This window comes from Passer montanus, unplaced genomic scaffold (genome assembly GCF_014805655.1).
Source record: "Passer montanus isolate IOZ18808 unplaced genomic scaffold, ASM1480565v1 scaffold101, whole genome shotgun sequence".
Classification (NCBI taxonomy): domain Eukaryota; kingdom Metazoa; phylum Chordata; class Aves; order Passeriformes; family Passeridae; genus Passer; species Passer montanus.
Genome location: NW_024356616.1, coordinates 2,021,161 through 2,048,681, shown reverse-complemented (window position 1 = coordinate 2,048,681; position 27,521 = coordinate 2,021,161). Strand labels below are relative to the sequence as shown.

The 27,521-nt window shown below is 47.9% G+C and overlaps 4 protein-coding genes across 4 annotated transcripts in view; all 4 read left to right on the top strand.

The window, feature by feature from the left end:
- Positions 1–14: 14 nt before the first annotated feature.
- On the top strand, positions 15–5,735 carry LOC120505337. The gene is made up of 12 exons (XM_039715729.1): positions 15–33; positions 445–533; positions 917–1,066; positions 1,287–1,397; positions 1,895–2,033; positions 2,449–2,537; positions 2,927–3,076; positions 3,978–4,088; positions 4,575–4,713; positions 4,856–4,893; positions 5,126–5,264; positions 5,719–5,735. Exons 1-12 carry the CDS (start codon positions 15–17, stop codon positions 5,733–5,735), a joined length of 1,191 nt encoding a protein of 396 aa, XP_039571663.1.
- A 16-nt stretch (positions 5,736–5,751) lies between these two features.
- LOC120505327 (gastrokine-1-like) lies at positions 5,752–7,458 on the top strand. Its single transcript, XM_039715720.1, has 3 exons — positions 5,752–5,859; positions 6,082–6,192; positions 7,210–7,458. Exons 1-3 carry the CDS (start codon positions 5,773–5,775, stop codon positions 7,456–7,458), a joined length of 447 nt encoding a protein of 148 aa, XP_039571654.1. The 5' UTR covers positions 5,752–5,772.
- A 1,934-nt stretch (positions 7,459–9,392) lies between these two features.
- On the top strand, positions 9,393–11,663 carry GKN1 (gastrokine 1). The gene is made up of 6 exons (XM_039716907.1): positions 9,393–9,506; positions 10,115–10,168; positions 10,309–10,449; positions 10,579–10,689; positions 11,008–11,149; positions 11,553–11,663. The coding sequence occupies exons 1-6, from the start codon at positions 9,495–9,497 to the stop codon at positions 11,639–11,641; spliced, it is 549 nt and encodes a 182-aa protein (XP_039572841.1). The 5' UTR covers positions 9,393–9,494; the 3' UTR covers positions 11,642–11,663.
- A 2,508-nt stretch (positions 11,664–14,171) lies between these two features.
- ANTXR1 (ANTXR cell adhesion molecule 1) overlaps positions 14,172–27,521 on the top strand; it is a 58,492-nt gene continuing 45,142 nt past the window's right edge. The window contains exons 1-7 of the mRNA XM_039715710.1: positions 14,172–14,627; positions 20,529–20,600; positions 21,191–21,262; positions 22,973–23,054; positions 23,865–23,898; positions 24,615–24,694; positions 26,906–26,974. Of these exons, the coding sequence (XP_039571644.1) occupies positions 14,476–14,627; positions 20,529–20,600; positions 21,191–21,262; positions 22,973–23,054; positions 23,865–23,898; positions 24,615–24,694; positions 26,906–26,974 (561 nt within the window). The 5' untranslated portion in view covers positions 14,172–14,475. The remainder of the gene's footprint in view (positions 14,628–20,528; positions 20,601–21,190; positions 21,263–22,972; positions 23,055–23,864; positions 23,899–24,614; positions 24,695–26,905; positions 26,975–27,521) is intronic.

Below are 27,521 nucleotides of genomic sequence, written 5' to 3'. Positions count from 1 at the left end.
GACTCACCACCTACATGGCTTATGAAGTTCATGGTGAGTGCAAGCAAAGGAATTCTAAGAGACCTGGCATTTGTTTCCCTTGGGGAATGATCAGTCTACACTTGTACTCTTCCACCTTGAGTCAGGCAGAAAACAACGGCTTCATTAGTTGCACAAGGAGTTTAAGATCTTTGCAGATCAGGACTGGAACAGGGTGGTGGCACATCCACTATAAATGACCCAAAGCAAACCCTTACAGCTCCTTTTTGGGAACATAAAGGAGGCTTAAATTAGGGCCCAGAGTGTCTCAGCTCACACTTGCCACCCGTTAATGCCCAGTCAATAAAAAGTGTCTCCCTAAGATCAGCTGTATTTCATGTCAGAGCTGACTGACCATTTGAATGGCAACAAAGGTCTTAAGCATCAGCTCATGGGGTTTTGTTTGTTCCTTTCTTGCTTCCCAAGGAGTCCAAGTCAATCTGGGATCATGCATTACCCTCGATGTCCTGAGAGTCGTGGATCTGAAGTACTGCACTGGCAATGGCAATGGACAAGTGAGAAAACCTTACCTTTACCTTTCTTCAAACGGGGGGGGGAATCTGAGCTGCTGCCCAAAGCCAACCCCGATGCCCTTCATGCCTGGCACCTTCTCATTGTGAGGTTCCTTCTTGAGGGTGCAGATGCTGAAACAGAGCAATGGGTGAAGACAGGTATCCATCCAGGACTTTGAGCATGGATTAACTGTGGCCTGTCCTCCTTACAGCCTTTGCCCACTGCCACAGCCTTGGTTCTGCGTCCTTTGGAATAGACAGAGAACAGGGCTGGCATTTCTCGGGAAGCAGCACTTCTTCCATTGTGACAGGGATTTTTCAGAAGCTTTGGGGACATCACTGGTTCCCTTCAAAGATGAAATGTCTTTTTTCCCTTGGCTTTTCAGTCTCAGCAGATTCCTGGTGGTGATGGCAACACACAAGTCATCATTGGGGGCCAGTCCCAAATTGTGACCATCAACAGGCAATGGCGTGTGGCCATCATTGAGAAAAAAGCTGGCATTGGGTCCTGGAAAACCATCTGGAACTACAACACGGTGAGTGGCAGTGAAGGACTCTTGTTCACAATGCGTATGAGGACACTGGCTCCTGGTAGAGCTGGCCTAGGGATGGGGTTTGTTTCCTTCTTCTGACAATGTTGAGTGCGCAGCTTGGGGTAGGAACACTCAGAATTTGATTCTGTTTTAACAAAGGGTTTTCTCCAAATCCAATGGTAGAAAGACTAAAGTGTGTGTTCTCAATACCTTTGTTTCCCAGGGTGTCATTGCAACCAAAGTCACTCAACAGAACGCCTGCTACATTTCCATCATGAACAAAAATGAGATGCCCAGCTTCAATAATCTGGCTCACCTGGCACAAGAGAGCAAGGTAAGGTTCCCAAGTTCTGGCAGATTCCTGACCCTGGAGTTCATTGGCCAGATTCCTTCATGTGCTTTTTCCTTCTGGACAGGAGAATGTTGTCACAACAGGCAGGATTATCTTTCTTTCAACATAGTGGAGCTTGGGAATTTTTCCTAGGAATGCTTTGCTGAAATATGAAAGGGGGATGCACCATTCTCATCTCCACTTTCTCTGAGGATGTTGAGCTCTGCGGCTTGCTTGGCAAAACATTTCTCTGAGGAGCCCATAAAGGTTGTTGATTCTCTTGGCATGCCAAGATCTCAAAGTCCTACACTGACTATTCAGTCCCAAACTGCATTGGCCGGCTCTGAACCTGGCATTGCAGCTGCTCTTGCCCAGACTCCCTTTTCCTTTGGAGTGCGGGAAAGCATCTCTTTATTCCACAGCCTTTCCCCTAAGGAATGCATCTAGCAGCAACCAGATCCCTGTGCTGATTTTGCTGAATGCTGATATTTTTAATTTAGAACCAGTTTGGTCATGGAAGACCTACCAAGAAGATCACCTTTGTCGCCAATGGATTGGTCAGCAACCTCAGGTCTTATGGGTCAGATGTCTTCTCTATGTGCAGTGGACTCACCACCTACATGGCTTATGAAGTTCACGGTGAGTGCAAACAAATTCTGTCTCTGAATGACCTGGCATTTGATTCTCTTGGGGAATGACCAATGGACAATTGCTGCCCTTCCACATTGAGTCAGGAAGAAACCCAGGGGCTTTAGCAGTTGTATGAAGGGTTCAACATGTTTGCAGATCAGGACTGGAACAGGGTGGTGGCACATCCACTCTAAATGACTCAGAGCAAACCCTTACAGCTCCTTCCTGAGAAACTAAAGGAGGATTAACTTAGGGCCCAGATTGTTTCAGCTGACACTGGCCTCCCGTTAATGCCCAGTCAATAAAATGTGTCCCGCTAAGAACAGCTGTCCTCCAGGTCAGAGCTGACTGACCATTTGAATGGCAGCCAAGGTCTTAAGCATCAGCTCATGGGGTTTTGTTTCTTCCTTTCTTGCTTCCCAAGGAGTCCAAGTCAATCTGGGATCATGCATTACCCTCGATGTCCTGAGAGTCGTGGATCTGAAGTACTGCACTGGCAATGGCAATGGACAAGTGAGAAAACCTTACCCTTACCTGTCTTGACCCTCATTTGGGGGGACGGTTTGTGAGCTGCTGCCCAAAGCCAACCCCGATGCCCTTCATGCCTGGCACCTTCTCATTGTGAGGTTCCTTCTTGAGGGTGCAGATGCTGAAACAGAGCAATGGGTGAGGACAGGTGTCTGTGTGGGATTTTGAGCATGGATTGACTGGCCAGTCCTCCTTACAGCCTTTGCCCACTGCCACAGCCTTGGTTCTGGGTCCTTTGGAATAGACAGAGAGCAGGGAATGGCATTGCCCGGGAAGCAGCACTTCTTCCATTGTGGCAGGGGTTTTTCAGAAGCTTTGGGGACATCATTGGTTCCCTTCAAAGATGAAATGTCTTCTTTCCCTTGGCTTTTCAGTCCCAGCAGATTCCTGGTGGTGATGGCAACACACAAGTCATCATTGGGGGCCAGTCCCAAATTGTGACCATCAACAGGCAATGGCGTGTGGCTATCATTGAGAAAAAGGCTGGCATTGGATCCTGGAAAACCATCTGGAACTACAACACGGTGAGTGGCAGTGAAGGACTCTTGTTCACAATGCGTATGAGGACACTGGCTCCTGGTAGAGCTGGCCTAGGGATGGGGTTTGTTTCCTTCTTCTGACAATGTTGAGTGCACAGCTTGGGGTAAGAACACTCAGAATTTGATTCTGTTTTAACAAAGGGTTTTCTCCAAATCCAATGGTAGAAAGACTAAAGTGTGTGTTCTCAATACATTGGTTTCACAGGGTGTCATTGCAACCAAAGTCACTCAACAGAACGCCTGCTACATTTCCATCATGAACAAAAATGAGATGCCCAGCTTCAATAATCTGGCTCACCTGGCACAAGAGAGCAAGGTAAGATTCCCAAGTTCTGGCAGATTCATTACCCTGGAGTTCATTGGCCCGATTTCTTCATGTGCTTTTTCCTTCTGGACAGGAGAATGTTGTCAAAAGTGGCAGGATTTTCTTTATCTCAACACTAGTGGATCTTGGGAATTTTTCCTAGGATTGCTTTCCTGAAAGAAAAAAGGGGGCTTCAACATTCTTTCTTGCCCAGACTCCCTTTTCCTTTGGGTTCTAAGAGAGCATCTCCCTATTCCACAGACTTTCCCCTAAGGAATGTATCTAGCAGCAACCAGATCCCTGTACTGATCTTGCTGAATGCTGATATTTGTTCTTTAGAACCAGTTTCTGGAACTACAACACGGTGAGTGGCAGGGATGGGACTTCTTCAAAATGCATCCATGGAGTCTGGCTGCTCATATAGCTGGCCCAGGGACGGTGATTGTTTCTTCATTTTGGCCATGTTGAGTGCACAATTTCAGGTATGAATATTTTGCACTCATTCTGGTTTTCAGAAAAAGTCTTCACAATCCCAAGGGTTGAAAGACTGAAATGTGCGTGCTAAAAACTTTTATTTCACAGGGTGTCATTGCAACCAAAGTCACTCAACAGAACGCCTGCTACATTTCCATCATGAACAAAAGCGAGATGCCCCGCTTTGATAACCTGGCTCACCTGGCTGAGCAGAGCAGGGTAAGATTCCAGGGGAATAGCAGATTTATTGCCCTGGAGTTCATTGATCCATTTCTCCATGTGCTTTTTCCTTCTGGACTCGATTATGTTGTTCACAAGTGATAGGATTTTCTTTGTCTCAACACTACTGAGGCTTGGGAATTTTTCCTAGGAATTCTTCGCTGAAATATGAAAGGGGGATGCACCATTCTCATTTCCAATTTCTCTGAGGATGTTGAGCTCTACAGTTTGCTTGGCAAAGCCTTTCTCTGAGGAGCCCACCAAGGGTCTTGATTCTCTTGGCATGCCAAGATCTCAAAGTCTTACACAGACTATTCAGTCCAAAACTGCATTGGCCGGCTCTGAACCTGGCATTGCAGCTGCTCTTGCCCAGACTCCCTTTTCCTTTGGGTTTTAAGAGAGCATCTCCCTGTTCCACAGCCTTTCACCTAGGGAATATATCTAGCAGGAAGCATATCTTACTCATTGCTGGTATTTGTTCTTTAGAACCAGTTTGGTCATGGAAGACCAGCCAAGAAGATCACCTTTGTCGCCAATGGATTGGTCAGCAACCTCAGATCTTATGGGTCAGATGTCTTCTCCATGTGCAGTGGACTCACCACCTACATGGCTTATGAAGTTCATGGTGAGTGCAAACAAAGGAATTCTGTCTCTGAGTGACCTGCTAGTGGATCTTGGGAATTTTTCCTAGGAATGCTTTGCTGAAATGTGAAAGGGGGCTGCAACATTCTCATTTCCACTTTCTCTGAGGATGTTGATCTCTGCAGCTTGCTTGGCGCAGCCTTTCTCTGAGGAGCTCATCAAGGTTGTTGATTCTCTTGGCATGCCAAGATCTCAAAGTCCTACACTGACTATTCAGTCCCAAACTGCATTGGCCGGCTCTGAACCTGGCATTGCAGCTGCTCTTGCCCAGACTCCCTTTTCCTTTGGGGTGTGAGAGAGTGTCTCCCTATTCCACAGCCTTTCCCCTAGGGAATGTGCCTAGCAGGAAGCAGCTCCTGACAATTGTCTTGCTGACTCTGTAATTTCTTGTTTAGAATCAGATTGGTTTTGGAAGTTCTACCAAGAAGATCACCTTTGTTGCCAGTGCATTGGTGAACAACCTCAGGTCTTATGGGTCAGATGTCTTCTCCATGTGCAGTGGACTCACCACCTACATGGCTTATGAAGTTCATGGTGAGTGCAAGCAAAGGAATTGTGTTTCTAAGTGATCTGCATTTTTCTCTCCTGATGAATTACCAATTGCTGCATTTCCACCTCAAGTCAGGCAGAAACCAAGGCCTCAGCAATTGCAGAAATAGAAACAGAGTAATGGGTCAGCAGAGGTTTCTGTTCAGGACCTTGAGTGTGGATTTACTCTGGCCAGTACTCCAGCATGCATCGACCTCTAATGGCACCAGATGGCAGCTGTCAGATGCAGGAAGGATTCACTGAATTCCTGGAAAGGATTTTTACAGCCTTTGCCCAACACCACAGCCTTGTTTCTGGGTCCTTTGAAAAGAATGAGGGCAGTGGCAGCACTCCCCAGCAGCCAGCACTTCTTCCATTGTAGCAGGGATTTTTCAGAAAATTTGGGGACATCACTGTCTTTCTTCAAATGCTAAATGTCTGCTTTCTCTTGGCTTTTCAGTCTCAGCAGACAGGTAACAACTGCCATTTCTCTGGTGCCTGTGTTTTCCAAAACATGACCCTCAGCAGTCAAACACGTGAGGTGATTATTGAGCAGAGGAGTGAGCAGTTCTCCTGGAAAACCATCTGGAACTACAACTCGGTGAGTGCCAGGGAGGGGGCTCCTTCTAAAGCCCTACTGGCAGACTGGCCCTTGGTACAGCCCAGGGACAGGGAATGTTTCTGTATTCTCACCATCCAGAGTCCAAGATTAGGGGTAGAACCTCTCAGCATTTGTTACTCTTGTTAGTCTGAGTCTATCCCATCTTTTTGGGTGGAAAACCAAGCTGCAAGTGCTCAATAAGTTTTTGGGTTTTTTTTACAGGGCATCATTGCAACCAAAGTGGTGCAAGAGAGAACGTGCTACATTTCCACCATGAACAGAAATGAGATGCCCACCTTTGATGCTCTCATCAGATATGCTTCAGAGAACAAGGCAAGGTTCAAAATTAGCAGCTGTTTGGAATATTGTACTGTATTTGAAATTGCTTTTTTTGCCTGAAACACTGCTGTTTTCAAAATCCTCTTAACCAACTGGTAAATTAAAAGCCATTTTAATGGCTATTTTCATGGATATTTTCAGTGATATTTTTCAGGTGCATTGTTTGAAGGCTTTCAGAAATTACAATATGCTCTTTTGGATGCCTTTTAGTGCAGGTTCATTTTGAGTCCAAGTCCCAAATTAGTTAGATTATTTTTACAATTATTTAAATCAGTATTTCAATTGACTTTTTATATTACCTTAGTAACCAAGACTTTAGATTCTTTGCTGAGTATGTTTCAGAAAGTCTCATTCTCAAAGTCTAGAAAAATATGTTTTCCTCAGAATATCTAATTGAGGAAGAAAAAATATTTCAATTTTGTAGAAAAAATATTTTAATAAGCTTTCAAACTTTCTGAAGAGGACTATACACCATGTTTCTTTAGTTCAGCCATCCACATTAGCACAGGCATACAAATGATCTCAGCATTCAGCATATTCACCTTTGCTAAACACAAGCTTCCCTTGAAATCTTACAGCTGAGTTGGTAAAAAACCCACACTTTAAACAGCAGGAAGAGCTATAGGGCAGAAGGGAATCAGGAGGAGACTTCTCCTGCCAGCTGACAGCCCGGGTGCCCCTGAGGGGCCAGGGCAGTGACTGAGCACATGCCTTGCAAGGAGCTCTGGCTCCACGGAGTGGCTGAACTCCTCTTCTCCTCTTCAGCACTTTCCTTGTGCTGCCACTTCCCCTCAGGCTCCTGCACCTTGGCTCCCTTAGAACCATCTGCCTTTGGAGCTGCCTTCAAGGCTTGCCAGTGGTCCCACAGTTTCCCAAGGACTGAAAGGTGTCCCTAGAGGCAGTTGGGACTCCAACACCCAGCCTTGAGTCATCCTTCCTGAGCTAGAAATAGGGCTAGCAGAAACCAGCTGCTGGCACTGAGCTTGCTGAATGCTGGTTTTTGTTCTTCAGAACCAGGTTGGCCTTGGAAGACCAACCAAGAAGATCACCTTTGTCACCAATGGATTGGTCAACAACCTCATGTCTTATGGAGCTGCCTTTAGCACCAACATCCCTCAGTTTCTGGCATACTCAAATCAGCCCTTAGTCCATAATCAGGTGCACATTGGTCCAAAGCATCACTGCAAGTTTACTGGGAATCTCTGCTCTGCTTCTGATGATCATTGTTTTCCATTTAAAAGTGACTCTTCAATACACTGAGCTTACCATGAGCACCTTTCTCTCAGCTCCCTCTATGCCATGAATTCAATCAGGCAGGTATCAAAGCCTCCTCTTATCAGAGCACTTCCCCAGGAAACTCGTCATGCTTCTGTGAACACAGGGCACCTGCCAATAAGGTAAACCCATTTTCAGATTTAACTTTGGGATATTATGTATAAAAAGTAAGAGTACACATCAATTAGCAGCAGAGCTGGCCTGGCTTGCCATCCAAATGAAGTTCCCTGTAAGTATATCTATCACTTTCTCATAAAACTCTTAAGGCTGGGCAGCTTTTAAGTGGTTTTGAGCTTTTCTTGGCACTGAGAGAACTCTTAGTGATTTCTGACAAAGTGAAAATGCCAAAGGGGTGGGGACTGCAGGGGAGAAATCTCCCTTTTGGCAGGGATGGAACTCCACATGCTGAAACATGAAAGAGAGAAGGGCTCTGCTCCAGGGGCGACACACACTCGTGACACGTCCACAGGACAATATTCTCTCTCTCCTTCAGCACTCAGAGGCAAATCAACAGTCTCAGCAAGTCACATAAAGTTAGAGCTTGGGAGAACCATGAGGCATGAGAGACCCCATGTGCACTCAGATCCTCCTCATCAAAATCCTTTAAAATCAAAGTTTGGACCAATTCAACATTCAAGGGAATGTCTCCATGATAATAATTGTCCACAACAGTTAACACAAATGAATTTTTCATCATAACAAATACTTCTCCTGCATACTTAAATCCTCTTCAGCTGATCCCACTGCAGCATGGCATACACAGAGCCCAGGGGTGCAAAGGGTGAGGGTGCAAAGGGTTTAAGAGCATTTAAACACTGACTCATTTACAAGGAGATTCAATAGTGTTGACTACAATTACAACAAAGACTGAGATATAGATTCAAGGCAGCAGCATTCATACCCTAATCGCTCCTGGGCACACACACAGGCCCAGAGCTGTTTACATCTCTATCTATGTGTGCAGAAGGACCTGTTAAAAATTCCCCTGGAGTTCACTGAAAGGGGTCAAATGCCTTTGCATTTCTCACTGGGTGAGGGTTGAGTCTCAAGGAGTGGGGAATACCAGCCCAGTCTTCAAGGAATCAAATTTTGACTGCAAACCTGAGGCTTTGCAAGCTCCAGGAGACATCCCACTCCACAGGAGAAGCTTGAGGAGCCCACTGCAGTCCAGGGCAGCTCAAAGACCCCACTTAGCACCGCTGTTTGTGCAGTCAGGATGAGATGATTGTCCTTAATTCCAGGAGATTTCCACCCTGGCCTGTCCCGAGTTGGTAACAATGGTCCTGTTCCACTCAGGCTGTGGCACAGGTAGATAATGTTCCAAGGCTGTCAGGGGTGAGTGATTATCCCTTGTTCCCTGCCTGGGTCAGGGAACCAATATTCCTGATATGAGCAGTGTCACTCCCACGTTTCCCTCTGAAGTTCCCAGGTGGGGTAAAGCCTGAATGTAAAGCCTGACACAAGAGCACTGATGGCTCTTGTGGCCTTCCCAGCCTCCCCTCTGAGGCCACAAACCATCTCCCCTTTATTCTGATCTCCAAGAGCAATAATTCCCCAAAACATGGCTACTGCAGCCAATGCTTTATTGAGAGAAACACTGCTGGGAATCCACAAAGCTAAATCCTTACCTCCTGTAATCTATCCCAAAAATTGGAACATCAAGAAAAGCTCCAATGAAAGTTCACACTGCTCTGGCACTGGGGTTATGCTTGAGCAGGAGAAACATCATACAGGTGGCATTGCTGAAGGAGGCAATAAAACCTTTTTTTTTTGCCTACCAACAGATTCCTACCTCATAATCATCAGACTCCAGCAGATCAAAACTTCCAAAAGTACAATCCCCACATTTATCAAGCAGCTACACGAGGAAATAATTATCAGGGACATGCAGCAGGGAAACAAACGACAAAATAATTTTATTGCAGCATTCAGCCCTTCCACACCTAATTCTGAAAACAAATAAAAGGTGGGAGGCTCACATCATTTATTCTGCCTTCAGCAGCATCAGCTCTGCAGTCAGGATGCATCTACCTGTAAGTATGCATGCTTTTCTTCCTTTTAAACTGAAACTTTGACTCAGACCCATTCCTTTGTCTCTCTGAAGGGCTTCTGCCTCTCTGCAGCACTAAGGCTTTCTCTGGGGACACTGTGCTCCTCCAGAAGGAGCAGCTCAGCCCCTGTTCCCCAGAGGAGCTGAGCAGGGAAGGCTTTCTTCACGCCTTGGCTGTACATTATTCAGAAAGCAGGAAGCCTCATCCATGCCCATTATTGCCAACGCTTTTGCACCACTGCAGCACTGCACCAGTGCAGCAAGCCCTTCCTGCAATGCCAGAGCAGAAGAAATGGAAAAGCTTTCTCTCTTTACTCTTGTAGAATGCCTGTGTGTGCCTGCACAGCTCTGAGAAACAACTTGAGGTTCAGCTCTTGAGAGAGCAAGTGTGAAATGTGTCTACTGTGAGCACCCTGGGGTACAGCAAGGGTGCCTCCCTTTGGGGGCACGGATGCAATCCCAGGCTGAAAGCACAAAAGGGATCCAAGGGGGACCCTTGAACATCAGATTAGGAAAAGGGAAGGAGGAGTGTCATGACCAGATTTGTCAGCCAGAGTTGCAGTTACATTTTGTATTTGATTTTCATTTCAGATTTGGACTGCAGTCCTTCTAGGACTCGTCCTGACCCCAGCCCTTGCTGATCATGTGAGTATAAATGAACAATTCCACAATGCTGCTCTTTCTGTGTACCCTGCTTCAGAGAAATCTTTGAATCTTTCATTTTTCTAAAGCCTTGGGGAGAAAATCACTGGAAAGCCTAAGTGTTCTTTCATTTCTTTTTCTAGCATCAACAGACTGAAGTAAGCAAGAAAATCTCCATTAGTGGAGGCTACCAAATCATGACCATCAATAGGAAATGGCTGGTGGCAAGTATTGAGCAAAAGACCAACCATGAGTACTGGAAAACCATCTGGAACTATGACACAGTGAGTGCAGTCTCTTGTTCAGAGAGCAGCTCATACATCCAGTAAAAACTGTTATTTACTTATAAAAATATGTTACAAATTCCAGTATTGATGATTAAATTCCATGTGGTCAATAACTTCATTTTCCAGGGTTTTATGGCAACCAAAGTGCTGCCAGAGAGAGCTTGCTACATTTCCATCATGAACAGAACAGAGATGCCCAGCTTTGATGCACTTCCCCAGCTGGCTGCAGACATCAGGGTAAGATTGAAAAGGAGCAGCTACTTGGAAAGCTGTACTTAGTGCAAAGTGAGACCTTGCTGTTTTCCAAACCAACAGGTGCTTTAAAGACCAGGTTCATCACACCATTAATTAGATATTTTTGTCAATTTCAATTATATTTTACAACAATGTAACTTTCAGCTTTTGAAAATTGGAATACCCTTGTTCAGATGCTTCCAGTGGAGGGTTTACATGTTTGGCCAGTTAGATTATTCTTAAAATGTTTATAACAACTAAAACTAGGAGTTGAACAGAGCAGGGCACTGATCTTGCTGAATGCTGGTGTTTGGTGTTTAGAACCAGAACCGTCCAAGACCCCCTGCAAAGGAGATCACATTCACCCTCGTCAGGAGAACCATCCGTGACCTCGAATCATATGGGCCAGACATCTTCTCCATGTGCAGAGGGCTCTCAACTTATGTGGGTTATGAAGTTCATGGTGAGTGCAAACCGAGGAATTCTGTCTCTAAATGACCTGGCAGTTGTTTCCTTGGGGAATGAATAATGCACAATTGCTGCTCTTCCACCTCGAAACCCACGGGAACCAAGGGCTGCAGCAGCTGCACAATGAATTTGACATCTTTGCAGATCAGGACTGGCACAGGGTGGGGTCACAGCCCCATAAATGACCCAAACCAAACCCTTACAACTTAATGGGGCTTAATTTTGGGCTCAGAGTGTTTTGGCCACACTGAGCTCCCCTGAAATGCCCAGTCAATAAAAAAGGTGTTTCTAAGCACCTCTGTCCTTCAGCTCAGAGCTGACTGATGACTTAACCCAGAGCACTTAACAGCATCTTAGTCTGTCTGGTGGTAATTGTTTTTCTTTCCTTGTTTTTGAAGAGCCCCAATTCAATCTGGGATCGTGCCTCAAGCTCGATGTCCTTCAATATCTGGCCCTCACCTACTGCCACAACGAAAACTTTGTGTAAATCCTTTCCTGAGCCTTCCTGAGCCTCGTGGGATGTTCCAGCAGCAGCCTCGTAGCTGCTGCCCAAACCCAACCCTGCTGGAGTTATTCCCTGGCATCTCTTCTTTCAAGAGGTTCCTTCCTGAAGATTGAGAACAGATCAGTTGGTGAGCAGAGCTTTCAATTAAATTCCTTCATCATGGAATAACTCCAGCCTGTTTGTCATTACTCTACACTTTTTCATCTAAAAACACCTCCACGAAAATATTTTGCCCCACTTGAGCTCTTTTACTGCTCTTTTCACCCCAGCACAGCCAGAGAGCTGGGCAAGGCACAAACAAGGCATTCACAGGCAGGACCTTCCTTCCCTGCCTGGGGAAAGATGCTTCACATTAAAAATCTAGGGGGCACAAAAGGCAGATAGAAAGAAGTGAAAAACAATGAATTTATCTTTTTTTAGAGGAAGGGAAGTCTCCTTTGTGGGATTTACAGAGTTGTTTTGTCCCTAACATAAAGCAAGGCTGGGATTCTTGTTGCTCAAATCTTTGAAAAATTACAGCAGTCCAGGGAAGAAAAAAACCCTCTTGGCCACTGAGTGTCAGCCTCGAGTTGCACAGCTGAGATGGAGAAGGCCCTCGATCCCACCCAGAGGAGCCTGCAATGCCACAGCACCAGGGCAGTGCAGTGCTGCCAGTTCCAGCTCAGCACTGGAGACACAGCCAGGGACTCCAAGGTGTCTGCAGGAATTCCTGTGCTGAGATAATTTCATTGTCAGAACAACACTGGGAGTGTGGGGAGCTTCCACACGGTGCTGTAGCAGCTTCCTGAGGTCCCCTGGAAAACAGGGAGTGGGATTTTTAGATCTTGACAAAATCCATTACCCATCAGCCTGGTCAGACCCCTGGGAGCCAAAGGGAACCAGCCCAGAGTCACCCAAAGGTGCTCCCAAACCCAAAGGCACCAGCTGGAGCTTGACTTTGCACCTCTGTGTGCAATTAAAACACCTCATTATTGACCAGAACACAGTCAGCCTTCCCAAGGTCTCTCACACGCAACCTGCAATCTTCATAATTTGTTTTGTTTCTGGCATTTTTAGTGGGGGGGGGAAAGGGCAAACAAATTCCATCACCCCTCCTGTGTCCCACGTGGGTGTTGGTGCTGCTCTTGCCAGATCACACACAAAAATACACACCCGAGGATTAGTCCTGGAGGAATCCAGAATTTCAGGATGCAGCTTGGTGCTCCCCTTGGCCAGCAGCTCCCTCCATCTCAGAGCCCTCACAGCTCCACCTGATGCTTCATTCCTTGGCTTTTCCCCAAGCTCTCCTGGGCCTCGTGTCACCCTGACCCCACAGAGAACCTGATCTCCTCCTCCAGCTTTGCTCAGGGATGTTTTAAAGACAGATGTAATGCTTTGAGCAGTGCAGGGCAGCTGCAAACCCTGACACAGGGGCATTGCATCCCCTGGAAGCTGCTCCACTCACCAGGGGTTGGCACTTAGGAGATTGGGGTTGTTGGTGTGTTCTGAGGGTCTGGGAGGGAAATTTGGGAGCCCCTGGCACCTCCAGTTCCCCTTTTACTGGTACAGGGGCTCCCTCAGTGGGGAAAGGTGCTCCTTGTGAGCTCTCCTGTCTGCTTTTGGGGCCTGTGGTGCTCGTGGAGGGAGACAGGAGAGGTGAGTGTGGATGGATCTACATTTCCCACTGAGTTTCCTTGGAAAGGGAGAGTTTAGGCTTTAGGGGTTGAACTGAGGCTGGTGATTTGGGGCAGGCTTTGATAAGCCCAGGCACCCCTCAGGAGTGAGAAAATGCCAGGCAGGAAGCCTGGCATGGCTTTGCACTCCTGGGAAGCTGCCCCAAGATTGGAAAGGTCTTTAAACTCAGGTGTTGCCTGTGTGGGGAGCAAAGAAGTCTGTGCACATCTCTCCTGTCTTCGTGGGAGCAAAGAAGTCTGTGCACATCTCTCCTGTCTTTGTGGGAGCAAAGATGTCTGTGCACATCTCTTCTGACTTTGTGGGAGCAAAGATGTCTCTGCACATCACTTCTGTCCTCTGCACATCTCTTCTGTCTGCGTGGGGAGCAAAGATGCAGTGACAGGATGGGGGGAATGGCCTTGAGGGCAGGCTTAGGTGGGATTTCGGGAAGGAATTCCTCCCTGTGAGGGTGGGATGGAATTCCCAGGGCAGCTGTGGCTCCCCTGGATCCCTGGCAGTGCCCAAGGCCAGGCTGGACAGGGTTTGGAGCAGCCTGGGACAGCTGGAGGTGTCCCTGCCGGGGCAGGGGTGGGATGGGCTGGGCTTTAGGTCCGTCCTAACTCAGCTTAGGCTGAGATTCCATGCTGGGAGTGCTCAGTCCTGGTGCAGCTGTGAACGTGCTGGAGTTGTGGCCACGAGATGGCATTCTCTGAGCTTCTCTTGCTGAGGAAAAGCAGAGCTTCCCATCTTTAATAATAACAATAATAATTAAAGGGGGGGGAAGCCACAAACCCTCCCTGTATTTTCTGAAGTCTGTGACAAAGCGAGATTTGTGAGGAGGCTGCTCCTGCTCCTGGCAAACAATGGTGCTGCTTTCCCAGAGCTGCGAGGGAGACTGAGGGTCAAGTCCCTTTAAAAAAAAAAAAAAAAAAGTGAAATACAGTATTGTGCATCTTGAAATCTGAAACCAAGAAACAGAAGTGCGAGGGAAACAAGGGGGAAAGTCTTGCAATTCCTGTGGACAACTGTTGCGAGTGGAGTTTTAAGGAATACAATATACATCTCTACCTTTTAAAGGTTATTGAATGGCTTTTGTGGAGAAACCTGGGAAATAAAGGAGCCTCGGAAGAAGAGATTTCTTTTTCTCCTCCTCTCTGGATATAATGGGCATTGCAAAGCAGAGCATCTTGAGATTTGGCTTCCAGTGTGCCTTCCTCGCAGCTTTTACCCTCACCTGTGATGGCCAAGGTGGGAAGAGAGAGAACGGTGGCCCTGCCTGCTACGGGGGCTTTGATTTGTATTTCATCCTGGACAAGTAAGTCAGCCCTGCTTTGTTCTTCCCCACGGAGCTCTTTCCCTGGGCACGAGCTGGTACCGAGGAGGTTTCCTTTGGGTTTGGGTTTTGTGGGAGCCACTGTGTCCCCAGGGGAGCTCTGCAGCTCCCGACTCTTGCTCTGTTATTGTTGTGGTAACTCTTTGGTAGGTCCGGTGCCTAAATCCCTTTGTGCTCTGTGATCACATCGTTACAGGCTTTCCCAGGGTGGGAGCTTTGTGTCTACTGAGCTGAGTGAGCTCCCGAGGTTCTTCAAACAGTGCCTGGGAGCAGGGCAGCACCCGGGACCCCTCTGCCTTCCCCAGAGCCGGGGGTGCAGAATTGGTCCTGCAGAGACCAATTCCAGGGCTGGGATGTGCAGGGGGTGCAGAATTGTTCCTGCAGGCACCAATTCCAGGGCTGGGATGTGCAGGGAATGCAGAATTGCTCCTGCAGGCACCAGTTCTAGAGCTGGGATGTGCAGAATTGGTCCTGCAGAGACCAATTCCAGGGCTGGGATGTGCAGGGGGTGCAGAATTGTTCCTGCCGGCACCAATTCCAGAGCTGGGATGTGCCGGATTGTTCCGGCAGGCACCAACTCCAGGGCTGAGAGGAGCAGGGAGCTCTGCTCGTGCCCCCGGGCTGGGTCCCTGCCCCAGCTGCCCCCACAGCAGCAGCTCCAGGTACAAACCAGCCCAGAGAGGGGCTACTCCCTTGGGAGGGGGCTGAACTCAGCTGCTGGGATGGAGAGCAGCTCGAGAGCCTCATTTAAAGAGCTTTATTTCCCCTAGCTGAGTCACACTTTCTTTGTTTCTTCAGTTAATCAAATGCATATTTTGAGTGTTTAGCTGTTTGTGCAGAAGATAACTTCCTGCCTCACTTTTTCATCACTAATTGTGGCACTGTCACCTCCTTGGCACTGCAGCAGCGCTGCTTTCTGCAGTTGTGGATGGAGCAATGTGGAATCATTTTGTGCTGAGCTTTGGAAAGCTTCATACCAAAGCAATATGACAATTAAATAAAAGAAAGAAAAAACTTTAAAAAATACTAGCTGAAATGGTTGTCCTGATTTTCTTGATCAAGAGCAGCTCTTTTGAACCAAAGGCTTGGAAACAGTGGAGGGGATTCCTGCCAGAGCCATGGCACTGCCATGAACAACCATCAATTTCAGAGACAGGAAAGTATTTGCAAGTTGCCAAAAGCACTCCCAGACAAAGTTTCTGACTGATCCTCTGGAGTGTTTTGCAGTAGCTCCCACATTCCATCAGTACAAATGACTTGGAATTACATAACCCTTTATTACAAAATACTGGGTAAAACCTAACACTGAGACGCTGGCTGCTTCAGTGTGCCAGTGGTCCTGATGCTCCAGGGGGAAGATTTATTTCATTTATTCAGTGGCAAGACCTACCTGGCTCATTCATTTTCAGTTATTAATTGGAATAACTCTATTGCTACAAATGGAAAAAGGCTGAACCCAAACAAGCCCAGAGCATGACTTGTGCTGCAGAGAGCTTTTGTCAGCTGCATTTCCCTGGGAGCTGAAGCAGGACCGAAGGATTGCTCACATCTCATGGATGTGCTGTGTTACACCTCGGAGCTAATGCAGCTTCAGCAGGTCCTTCATTCCAGTTCTGTGCTGTTCCCCCAGTAAAATCCACGAGTTCTGAGCCTCCCGCACAGGATGATGGATTTGGGTGCAAACACGAGCTTTAAAGCAGGCAGCCTGGCCCCAGTGCAGGTATCAAGGTATCCAACAAAAGCCTGCTTTGGCAGCTGCAGAATTCCTGTTCTGGCATTTTTCTGGTGCAGAAATGACCAGGAGCTGATGTAAGAATTTCCTTGGTCTCCAGTGGAATTCTGGAGGAGCACTGTGGCTTTTCAGCTGTTCCTGAGTACAATGCACCCCTGGACCTGCTTGTTTAACCACTGGTGAGAGATTTTCTGTGGTGGAGCTGGTTATCACATTTCCTTCAACACTTGGATGCAATCACAGCATGGTTTGAGCTGGGAGGTCCCTAAAGATCATCTGGTTCCACCCCATGCCCTGGGTGAGGAACCTTCCAGAGACCCTACCTCTTGTTCTTTGATGGCCAAATCCCAAACTGTGTCTATTTTCTCAATTTAGACTCAAGCTTTAGGTTATTTGGAGTAGCTTTATGTTATCTGGAGTAGCCTTATGTCATTTGGAGTACCTTTATGTTATTTGGAGTAGCTTTATGTTATCTGGAGTACCTTTATGTTATTTGGAGTAGCTTTAATTTGCTGTTTGGAGGTGCTGCTTGCCCTTTGGAGGAGCTGTTTGCTGTTTAGGGCTGTGTCCTCTTTGCTGCTTGGGTCCTGTGCAGGTGCTGAGCACCCCGGGGTGAAGCTCACACCAAGATAAGGCCAGTGCTGTGGAAGGTAGGCCTGGCTTACTGGCTGGGCCAGGGTGGTCTCTCCTTTTGTGTTCTGTGAGAGGATTTGTGGGCTCAGGCTCCACACGCTGGTGCCAAGGAATTAACACAGGGTGAAAATTCAGATACAGAACAATGAGGGAAGCAGTGAGATGCTGCTAAAAAGCCCAAACGTTTGTCCTTGCTAACAAATTGTCCAGTTTTTGTAAAAATATTCTCAGTGTGATTAATTACTGCTGGCTGTGGCCACCCCAAGCTGACTGCAGTGAGCAAACCTCCCCTCTCCCAGCACAGCTGGAATATTTGGGATTTTCCCAGCATCAGGATTTTCCCTGCATCCAGAGCAAGGTGTGCATTTTGTCAGGGTGGCAGGAGCTTGCAAGGATGTGGAGGGATGATTTTTCTCTGTTAGCATGAGGGCTGAGGACGCCAGCAAGGCAGGGTGGAGAAATTTGTGCATTTTTGTGCCTTTTTGCCTGAAGGAACGTAATTAACTCCCAATTCTGCCAAGGGCAGGCAACTGCAGAGAGCTGAGCTCATGTGTGAAATCCCTGCCAGTCAGGACCTGTGGATGTGTTTTTTACCCAGTGATGCCTCTGGGATGAGCATTCCTGGTGAAAGGAACGGGCAGGAGCTCCCTTCCAGCCAGGACCGAGTGTGTGCCTGCAGCACTCTGCACTTCATCTGCTGATTAACAGAAATTAACTCATGGCTACTTCTTTATTGGTTGGGTTTTTTTGCATACCCCCTGGCAGCCAGGAGGAGAGGAATGTTCTTGGACTGAGGCTGGGCTTGGAGGCTTGTCCTGCTCTGCCCTGAGCCCTGTGGGTCTGTGACCTGCAGGGTTTGGCAGTGTCTGGTGTGGAGCGTGGCACGAGATAACAGCGTTTCCTCCAAGGATTGCATCACCCCTCAGAGCCTCTGTGCTCTGGAGGCCTCTCAGAACTGCTCCTGCAGGATCTGGGAAGGCAGAAGATGTTTTTGGGCTGATTTGTGTTATTTTTGAAGAGCTAATAAAGAGATGCTGCACAGCTTCTCAGGTAAATGGCATCTGTGAGAGCCACGAGACCTCTGGCAGCCAGTCCAAACCCAGGAAAGCTTAAGGAGGTTTTTGGATCAACAGCAGCCTCTGAACCAAGTGTCTTCATGTCCTCCTGCCAGCTGCAGAGCACTCCACTCACCTGAGGTCTTGGTGTAGAGTGTGGGCTCCGTTCTGTGACCCTTTTGGACGGTGACCTGGATAAACCCACAGCTCCCCTGAGAGGTGCCTCAGCAGAAATGGAAAAGTGGAGTCTAAAAAAGTGCCAGGAGGACCAAGGCTGGGTTGGGTTTAATTTCCATTTATTGGGCCCTTCTCCAGAAGAGATTTTGACATGCTCAGGATGAGTCTTCTCCTAAATTGCAAGTTTAAAGCATCAGCCACTCAGCTGCAAAGCCTTGGCTCGCTGATTGTCTTGTTTCTTCTGGGAATATGAGGAGAGAACTATTTGAAAATTGGCTTTTCTTATCTTACAGTTGGACTTTAGAAACACTCATGCTACTCAGAGTTCTTGGCCTGCCTCACTGAGCAAAGGAAGTGTCTTTTACAGTGTGGCTGCTGAGTGACACAGCTCAGGGAGCTGGGCACTGCGAGCTGCTGCTGCTTGTGTGAGCTCTGCACTGGCTGCAGAAAGCTTGCTTGTGCTGGCTTTGTCCATTTTTGTTTTTTATGTTGGCTTTGTCCATTTTTGCTGGTTGTGTTGGGTTTGTCCATTTTTGGTTTTTGTGCTGGGTTTGTCCATTTTTGCTGTTTGTGTCAGGTTTGTCCATTTTTGCTGTTTATGTTGGGTTTGTCCATTTTTCCTGGTTGTGTCGGGTTTGTCCATTTTTGGTTTTTGTGTCGGGTTTGTCCATTTTAGGTTTTTGTGTCAGGTTTGTCCATTTTTCCTGGTTGTGTCGGATTTGTCCATTTTAGGCCAAGTGAAGAACATGAGAAGTCTGAAGTGTGATTCAGAAAATGCATTTTATTTACAAGGAGTGCTTTTTCCTAAGTGCAGGCCTGGGCATTTCTGGCCCCTGACAGCAGAGGAAGAAAAGAGCTGCAGGCAGGCTGAGCTGCCTGGCCAGGTGGGAATGGCTGTGCAGGAAGGACAATGTGTGCTCAGCAAAAGAGTGAACCTTCATTTTGGGAGGTGAAGGTGTGGTCTAAAGTGACATTTGGTTCACTGAAGGAAGGATTCATTGGATTCTGATTAACCAAGCCTTGCTCTCCGTGTCTTCTGGAGACTGATGTGACCTTTGCTATAAAGTCAAGTGGTTTTTTATGCCTCACCACCTAAAGACAATAAATACTTCTTTTCCAGGCCAGTTCTAGGAAATGATTTGTGCCTGGAGTGCCTGTGGAATTCAAGCTCTCTGAGTTATCCCATCCATCCAGGGGGAATTTGCACCTGGGGCTGAGCTCTGCGTGTCTCTGTTCTCTCAATTTGGGGGTTGCATGCAGCAGGGTTTGAGTTTCCTGTCTGAGAGCAAGTCCTGATGTGCGCCACCCCTCACCTCTCAGGGTGCCAAATTTCCCTCTTGATTGGGTTATCAGGAAGGAAGGAAGGAAGGAAGGAAGGAAGGAAGGAAGGAAGGAAGGAAGGAAGGAAGGAAGGAAGGAAGGAAGGAAGGAAGGAAGGAAGGAAGGGAGGGAAGTTCTTCCTGGGAAGTGAAAAACCATCTCAAACATTCACCTTTTCTTCCTCAGGCTGCAGATCAGTGAAGTTTCTGTTGAAGCTGGAATGGTTCTTTCCCCTCTAAATATTTCTAATTGTACTCAATGAATTGAATAAGTGATGACACATTTATTTTCCAACTCTAGGAAAGAAATTTTTTTCCCCAATATTAATATTCCAGTGTTCACAGAAGTGTTTATGCCAGTGTTTTCAGCATTTTGTGCTGAAAGATTCTGATTAACCTAATTTTTTCCTCCTTCTTACAACATAAAGAAGAATAATCCAACCCCATTACATCCCATGGTTTATTCTCCTGAGGAGCAAAATTAGTTTGTTTTGTCTTTAATGGAGGTGTGAAAGAATTAACCAGAGCAGCTGAGATGTGGACTAAGGTGTTTTACTTCTCCCAGTCTCTGGCACAGTGGAAACACTGGAGGAGTTTAATAATCTGTTCCTCCAGCTGCTGTAATTCTCAGAATACACTCGAGCTGAAAGCTCTGTGCAGTGGTTTGGAAGTGAGTGGGTGGGATTAATCTGAAACGTTGTGCAGAGCTCCTCACTCACAGAGGGTTTGTTTGGTTAAGGCTGTGTTAAAGCCCAGCCTAACTGCCCTCAGCTGCTGCCTCAGAGCCTTGCATGGGGTGGGAATGATTCCTGATTTTTAAAGTCGAGTAGGAAATGTTGATTTCAGTTTGATCTCTTTGGAGGAAGGGCACGGGCAGTGAGCGTTGAACAAAGCGAGGCAAACGCCTCAGTGAGCAGTGTGGGACAGGGCAGTGACCCTGACTGTGCTGTCACCCTTGTGTCCCCAGGTCAGGCAGTGTCCTGCACCACTGGAACGAGATCTATCACTTTGTGGAGCACCTGGCCCGCAAGTTCATCAGGTAAGGAGGCTCCTGGGGGCTCCCAGTGCCTCCCAGTGCCTCATCTGCTGCTTCCCGTGGTGCAGAAAGGGCTCTGGTGCTTTCCTCCCATCCTCCCCTGACTGCTCCTCCCCACGTTCCTGTTCTGTGCCCAATGGGGGCAGATAAAATAATTCCATTTATTCCTGCCTGCCTTCCCTGGATCAGCTCTGGGGGGGCAGATAAAATAATTCCATTTACTCCTGCCTGCCTTCCCTGGGGGGCAGGAATCCTCCTGTCCCTGAGCTGCAGAATTTGGGGCTGCAGGGAGAGCCTGTGGCTGTGGCTTACAGGCCCTGGATGAGGAATCCCTGGGGATGTGTTGTGACAAACACAAGGAGCCCTCCCTTGTCTCAGGATGCATTTAAGCCTTTCTTGCTTTAACAATCCCAAGGCTGTGACACCAGTGTTCTCTGCATCCTTTACAAGGGTTCCCCAAGGTTTCAAATGCATTTTCAAAACCACATTTTCATCCTGTCGAGGTGTAACTGGGCTGGCAGGGGGTGACTGTGTTACACACACAGAGCTCTGCTCTGACCACCACATTAATTCACTTTTTTTCTCTCCTCCAGCCCTCAGCTGAGGATGTCCTTCATTGTTTTTTCTACCAGAGGGACAATTCTAATGAGGTTAACAGAAGACAGGTAAGGAGAGGTTTAAAGGTCCACAGCAGCTTCTGTGTCCTTGGAGCTTCCTTCACCCTCCTCAGTGATTTCCATCCCACTGGGAACGTGTTGTGGCACCTCTGAGCTTCCCAACTGCACTGGTAGAGCCCATCCTCACGGCTGGAATGCTCTGAGGCCTCTCAGGGCAGGGGTTCCCTGCTTAATTTCAACTCCTAAAAGTCCTTCAGCCAGGGTTTCAGCTCACACTGGTTTCCTTCAGGGATTCAGGATTTTGCCAGAGAAGCAGACTCTGTGCCTGTGGAGCATCCTCTGGCAGCTTCTCCTGCAGATGGGTGAAACTCCCTTCCCATAAAAGCAGGCTTGGAAGGCAGAGGTGACACCCACACTCCTGGCTAGAGGGGAATGTGATTTCCTCGAAGGTCTGAAGGTGTGTCACAGCCAAAGAGAGTTTGGGGTGGATTTTTTGGCAATACCAGGTTGCCTTGTTTGTGAAGCGTGTCCCTGCCACCCCCTTACAGCCCCCCAAGTTAATCTCAGGAAAATCCACAGGATGGATTTTTTTCTTTTTTAATTTTATTATTTCATTCTGACTTCCAAGGAGAGCTGGACGAGGTCCTTAAATCGCTCTCGCTTCCTCTGTTAACTTCATTGCCACGTGGAGCAAAAATATACATCCCACATGTGTGGAGTGTATAAGCCAGCATGTGTTTTACATATTGCATGTCTGAAATCACATTCCAGAGCAGCTGCCATGGGGAGGAAGCTTGGCTGCCTTCCCACAGAGCAGTGCACACTCACACCAGCCTTGAAAATGCCCTCAAGCCCAGCCAGCCTGAGCATCTCCTGCCACTTCCTGCAGGGATGAAAAGAATAAACCACGTTTATTTCATTGGTGCCAAAGCAAAACCTGTTCCCTGCCTCTTGCTGTCCCACCCTGGGAGCAAACCCCACTGCAGGGATCTCCTTTCTGCCCAGGCTCTGGGGCTGGAACGTTCCCCGTGTGGGAATGTGTTCCAGATTTACCCAGCTGTCCCAGAAATGCTGCCTGGCAGCAGGATGCTGCTGTGGGATTGCTCCCAGAGCCAGCTGGGCTTTACTGGGCAAACAAAGGCTGTGCTGGCCTCTCTCACCTGGGACAGCTTCCCTGCCTCTGTGGGGTGTCCATCTGAATTTGAGGGTGCTGGGCATTGCTTTTGGGAAAACTCAGTGCCTCTAACGGGTCTGGACTGACAAACTTTAATGACTTTGGCTGCATGCTTTAAAAAGTCAGCATTAACCTCTCAGAAATAGTTTTGATCACAGGGAATGCTCCATTTTACACCCAGCTTTGGTTTGGCCTGAGAGGAGGAACCTTGTGAGAGTGTCTGACTAGTCTGGGCTCTCACAGGTACAAAAAGGGTTTTTGGAAGTTGGATAATTCAGGCAAAAGCAGTCTTTGCTCCCCACAGCCTGGTGGCTCTCTGCTGGGTGTCACAGTGCCAGGACAGCCTGGTGGCTCTCTGCTGGCTCTGACAGTGCCAGGACAGCCTGGTGGCTTTCTCCTGGATGTCACACTACCAGGACAGCCTGGTGGCTCTCTGCTGGCTCTGACAGTGCCAGGACACCCTGGTGGCTCTCTCCTGGATGTCACACTACCAGGACACACTGGTGGCTCTCTGCTGGGTGTCACAGTGCCAGGACAGCCTGGTGGCTCTCTGCTGGCTCTGACAGTGCCTGCCTTCCTTGCAGGGAGCAGATCCGCCAGGGCCTGGAGGAGCTGCAGAAGGTGCTGCCAGGAGGGGACACGTACATGCACGAAGGATTTGAGAGGGTAACTGGGGCAGGCTCAGGGCTGGGCAGGGTCTCTGCCCCTCAGGGGCTGCTCAGCACTGGGGACGGGTGGAAATTCCCTGGTGGGTGAGTGGGACCCTGTCCCTTTGCTGCAGCCAGGACAGGGAGTGCAAGGGCTCAGTGCTGGAGCTGCAAACTCTGCTAATTCTCTTTATTTCTGCTTTTTTTTCTGCTTAGGGGAAGGCAGTGGCATTGAGTTCCTGTGGCTCTGTGTCCAGGAGGGGTGGGAAGCTCTCAGCCCCACCTGGGCTGAGCTCACAGCTCACACCTGGGGTGCCCAAGTAACTGCAACCTTATTGCCTTCTCCTCTGGGCATTTTTTATATATTTCACCAGCTCAGGAGTTTCTCTAAAGCTGAGCTCCTGCACTCCCTCCCTCCTCTGTCCCACGTGGGTACCTGGGAGGTTTTTGGGCTGTTGGAAGTGCTGTCCCAGCACTGAAATGTGAACACACAGCAGAGCCTCGGCTGACCGAGCAGAGCTGTTGCTTTATTTGCAGCTGGAATAATTGAGCTGGAGCTTGAGGAATATTTAGCACTGGGCCTAGGATGTTTCTCAGGGATGAAGGTGGACAGGGTTGTCAGAGTGGGAGACAGCTCTGGGGCTGGTTTGGCTGCTGGGACCTTGCAGGAATGCTGTGAACCCTGCTCTGTGAATGAGAGAGCAGAGCTCGTGTGTGAGCTGCAGATGTGACACCCCCTGCCACTGTCCCTTCCTTTCTGCTGCACAAACTGCTGTTCACAAGGCCCTGTTGTTGATTTATTGCTGATAATCCTCTGCTCTGATTTCAGGCAAGTGAACAGATTTACTACGAGAATGTTCACGGTGAGAGCCCTTCTTGACCCATTTAATTTTTTGAGTTTTTTCTCTTTCTTTTTGACTGAAAACTTTTAGCAGATCTCAAATGCAGCTTTGCTGTGGGAAGGGTGGGGTGGCTTCTGTTCCTGCAGGGATGTGATGCTAGTCAGGGAAGTGTTCCTGAAAGGGAAAAAGAGCAAGTGGAACTTTGAGGAGCTGGAATGAAAATATTTCAGGCCAAAAGGGGGAACCAGGCTGGCTGCAGGTGCCCACCCTCACCAAAACTGGCACCTTACTTTTTCTGGAGGACTCAGCCATTTCTTCTTCCTTCTGAAACAAAAATACATGGACAAGCTGTTAGGTAAAAGACTTTTTAACCAGCAATTATTAAAACCAGCACTAAGTGCAGAAAAATGTCCTTTCCTTCCCTGTAATTGGTGAAAAAAACTTTCTGGTTCGAAGGGAAGGCTGCAAAGGTTTAATGATGTTCCTGAAATGTTGCTCAGGAATCCTGAGGATTTTAGGCCCTTTCCCCACCATCTTTGTTTAAATCCCAACTGGGCTTTTTGTCACAAGCTGAAAAAGCCCCTCTGGATTTCTGAATAAAACCAGGAGCAGATTGCCCTGGGTTTTTGGTGGCTGCAGTCTCATTCCCTGGCCTGAAGCAGCACCAGGGCTGTGCCCTCGGGCAGGATGTTTCCTGAGGTGGTTTCAAGTGGTTTAAAGGAGGTTTGTGTGTTCAGGTTACAGAACTGCCAGTGTCATCATCGCATTGACAGATGGAGAGCTCCACGAGGATCTATTTTTCTACTCTGAGAGGGAGGTAAGTGACTTGCACTTGGTAGTCAGGGAGACTGGAATGTCTGGGCTTGCTGCAAAGGATGAGGAAAACCTTTTTGAGTGAGAAATCTCCACTTTGGTGCTCTGCAGACAGGAATCCAAAGGATAACCACTGACAGCAGCAGCCTCTGACTCACCACAGCTGAGACTGGTCAGGGAAAGGAGAGGGGTTAAAACTTCCAGTTAAAAATAAACACAGAAGGAGGAATTGTTCACAGCTGAAAAGTTTCAGTGTTTACTGGATTGCTCTGGGAAAATGCTGAATATTTTCACTTTCATTTTTTTCCCCTCTCCCACGAAGTCACGACTGCAGAAAGGGGCTGGTGGCTTCTGTCACATTAAAAATCCCTCAGATCACCAAGTCTGACATTTCCACAAATATCCCTGAGGTCCAAGAGCACATTCTCAACATCCTCATTAAATTAGTGGACTGTGCAAAGTGTTAAGCAGAGGGGTGAGCACGGAGAGCTTTGCTGCAGAATGTTCCCTTGGATGTCCTCCCTGCAGAGATGAATTGGCACTTGTCAGTCAAACCAGGATGACCTAAACTTGGCAGAGGCAATTTCTGCATGGCTTTGCTATGGACAGGATTTTTCCTCTCAGTCTGTCCAAAGTGCAGCATTAAATCCAAGAACAACAAGAGGAATGGGTTTGTAGAGTAAAACCAGCAAACATTCTGAATCTCCAGCTCCTGTCCTTACACTTCATCTCTTTTTATTTCCCTCCTGAAATACAAAATCCACAAGAAAAACAAGTTTGTTTTTAGAGGTGAGTGAGCAAGTTGAAAGGTCAGCAGTGTTATATTTGTTTTGGTTTGGGGAGGAAGAGTTCTGGGCTGTGGCAGGAGATCCTGAACTCGCTCTGAGTTGCTCCAGGAGTTTGGGCTGAAGCTTCCCAGAGTAAAACTGGGATGATGCTTTTCTGCTCAAAAAGCTCTTTGCTGTTGGACTTGCAGGGCTGCAGTCTTCCCACCCAGTCTGACTCACCAGCATCTCTTCTGGGAAGGAGTTTTCAGTCAAGTGTTCTTGTTCTGCTGAAAGAAAATTAAATTACTGCACTCATACCCAGGCATTTGGAGCAACAGCAAATGCAATTTCAGTGAGGCAGCAGGAAAATCAAACCTGTGGCTGCTCTCCCTTCAGGATGCTGTGTGAGCACTGGTGTGATGCAGTTTTGGGGCAGTGGAATGGAGCCTCTCTCACCTCTGGGTGTCAGGCACACCTGTCTGAAATAACACACAAAAGCATTTTAGGTCACTGTTATATGGGATGTGCTCTAAATGGGGAAAAGAAAATTGATTCAGCCTGTCTGACATCTCTTGGGAAAAGAAAATTGAGGAAAATAAAATTGATTCAGCTTGTCTGAGGTCTCTTGGGATGCTGGAGGAGCTAGAAAGGTGAACTGATTAGGTTTTAAAAATCCCCCAAATACCTGGGAGTCGCTTTACTAAACAACAGCAATTCTTGCAGGAGATAAAACCCTGATTTTACACAATCGGGGAGGAAAACTTTTCAAGTGCTCTTCTGCTAGGCTCCCCCGTTGCTCATTCTACAGAAAAAGGGTGAATTTATGGTCGGGAGCTCTGGGGAAGCCTCGCACAGGGCACCACTCATTGCTGGCCAGGGTTTATTCACAGATCACAGCTGGGGTGGGACTGCTGGGGAACACCTCTGGAGCTGTTTTATTTTCCGGCATCAGCCTCACTCCATGGTTATGGCAATGGCAAGATGCCAGCAGACACAGAACTCAGTGTTACAACTCACTTTGAAAGGTTTTTGGCCAACCACACAAAGCAGAAGCACGCTGACAGTGGCTCCACCCAACCACTACAAGCACATCTACCTTTGGTTAAAGCAATGCTTGCTTATTTTGAATACAATCCCTGCTTGTGAGCATTAAAACACAATGCACAGAGCTCCATTATTAAGCTTAGAACTTGCTAATATCTTAGATAGACTTTTCTGCAGCTTAGGGAGTTTTTCTAGCCAAGCATTAATGCACAGACCATTGTTCTATTTGTCCTTACTTTCTACATCTCATATCATTTTTCTGCTGGCGGATTTTATGGCTCCTGCTTAGCTCTGAGTGCAGTCCTGCTGTGTGTGAGGCCTGCCCTCTGCAGCTTTCCCAAACCCCAGTGATTTTGGGGTTCCCACCCCGCTGGTGACCGTGCTGTCCCTCCTGTCCTGTGCAGGCCAACCGCTCGCGGGACCTGGGGGCCACCGTGTACTGCGTGGGGGTGAAGGACTTCAACGAGACCCAGGTGAGAGCCCCAGCCCTGAGAGCCTGCCCAGGCCTGCCCCAAAGCCTGCCCCACCCCCTGAACCCCCTGAGCCCCCTGAGCCCCCTGCCCAGGGCTCCTCCAGGGGTTTCCTCTCCTATTCCTGGCTGAAGGCAGCGCCCGGCGTGGTTGGGTCCTGTTGGGTTTGGTCATTTCTGTCTGAATCTGCCCCTCTGCCTCTCCCAGCTGCTCCTGCTGGAAGAGAAAAAACCAGGGCAAAGGCACAGGGGGAGCAGCAAATTGTCTGAGCTGGAGGCAGGAAGATGTGGGGATGCTTTTCCCCATAAAACTGAAGCATCGCCATAAAACCCTTCAGCTTCAGTGCAGCTTTTCTTTCAGGGGAAAGCCATGCTGTAAAATCAAACAGTTTCCTTAGTGAGAAATATTTCCCAGGGTTTTGTCTGAATTCTAAGTTCCTCATTTGAATATTGCTGTGTCCATGAATTCTATTTCACACAGTAACAACTGACCTTTTTCTAAATGAGTGAAACACCTGCACAGCCCCACTGCACACAAGCAGAGGCTGGAA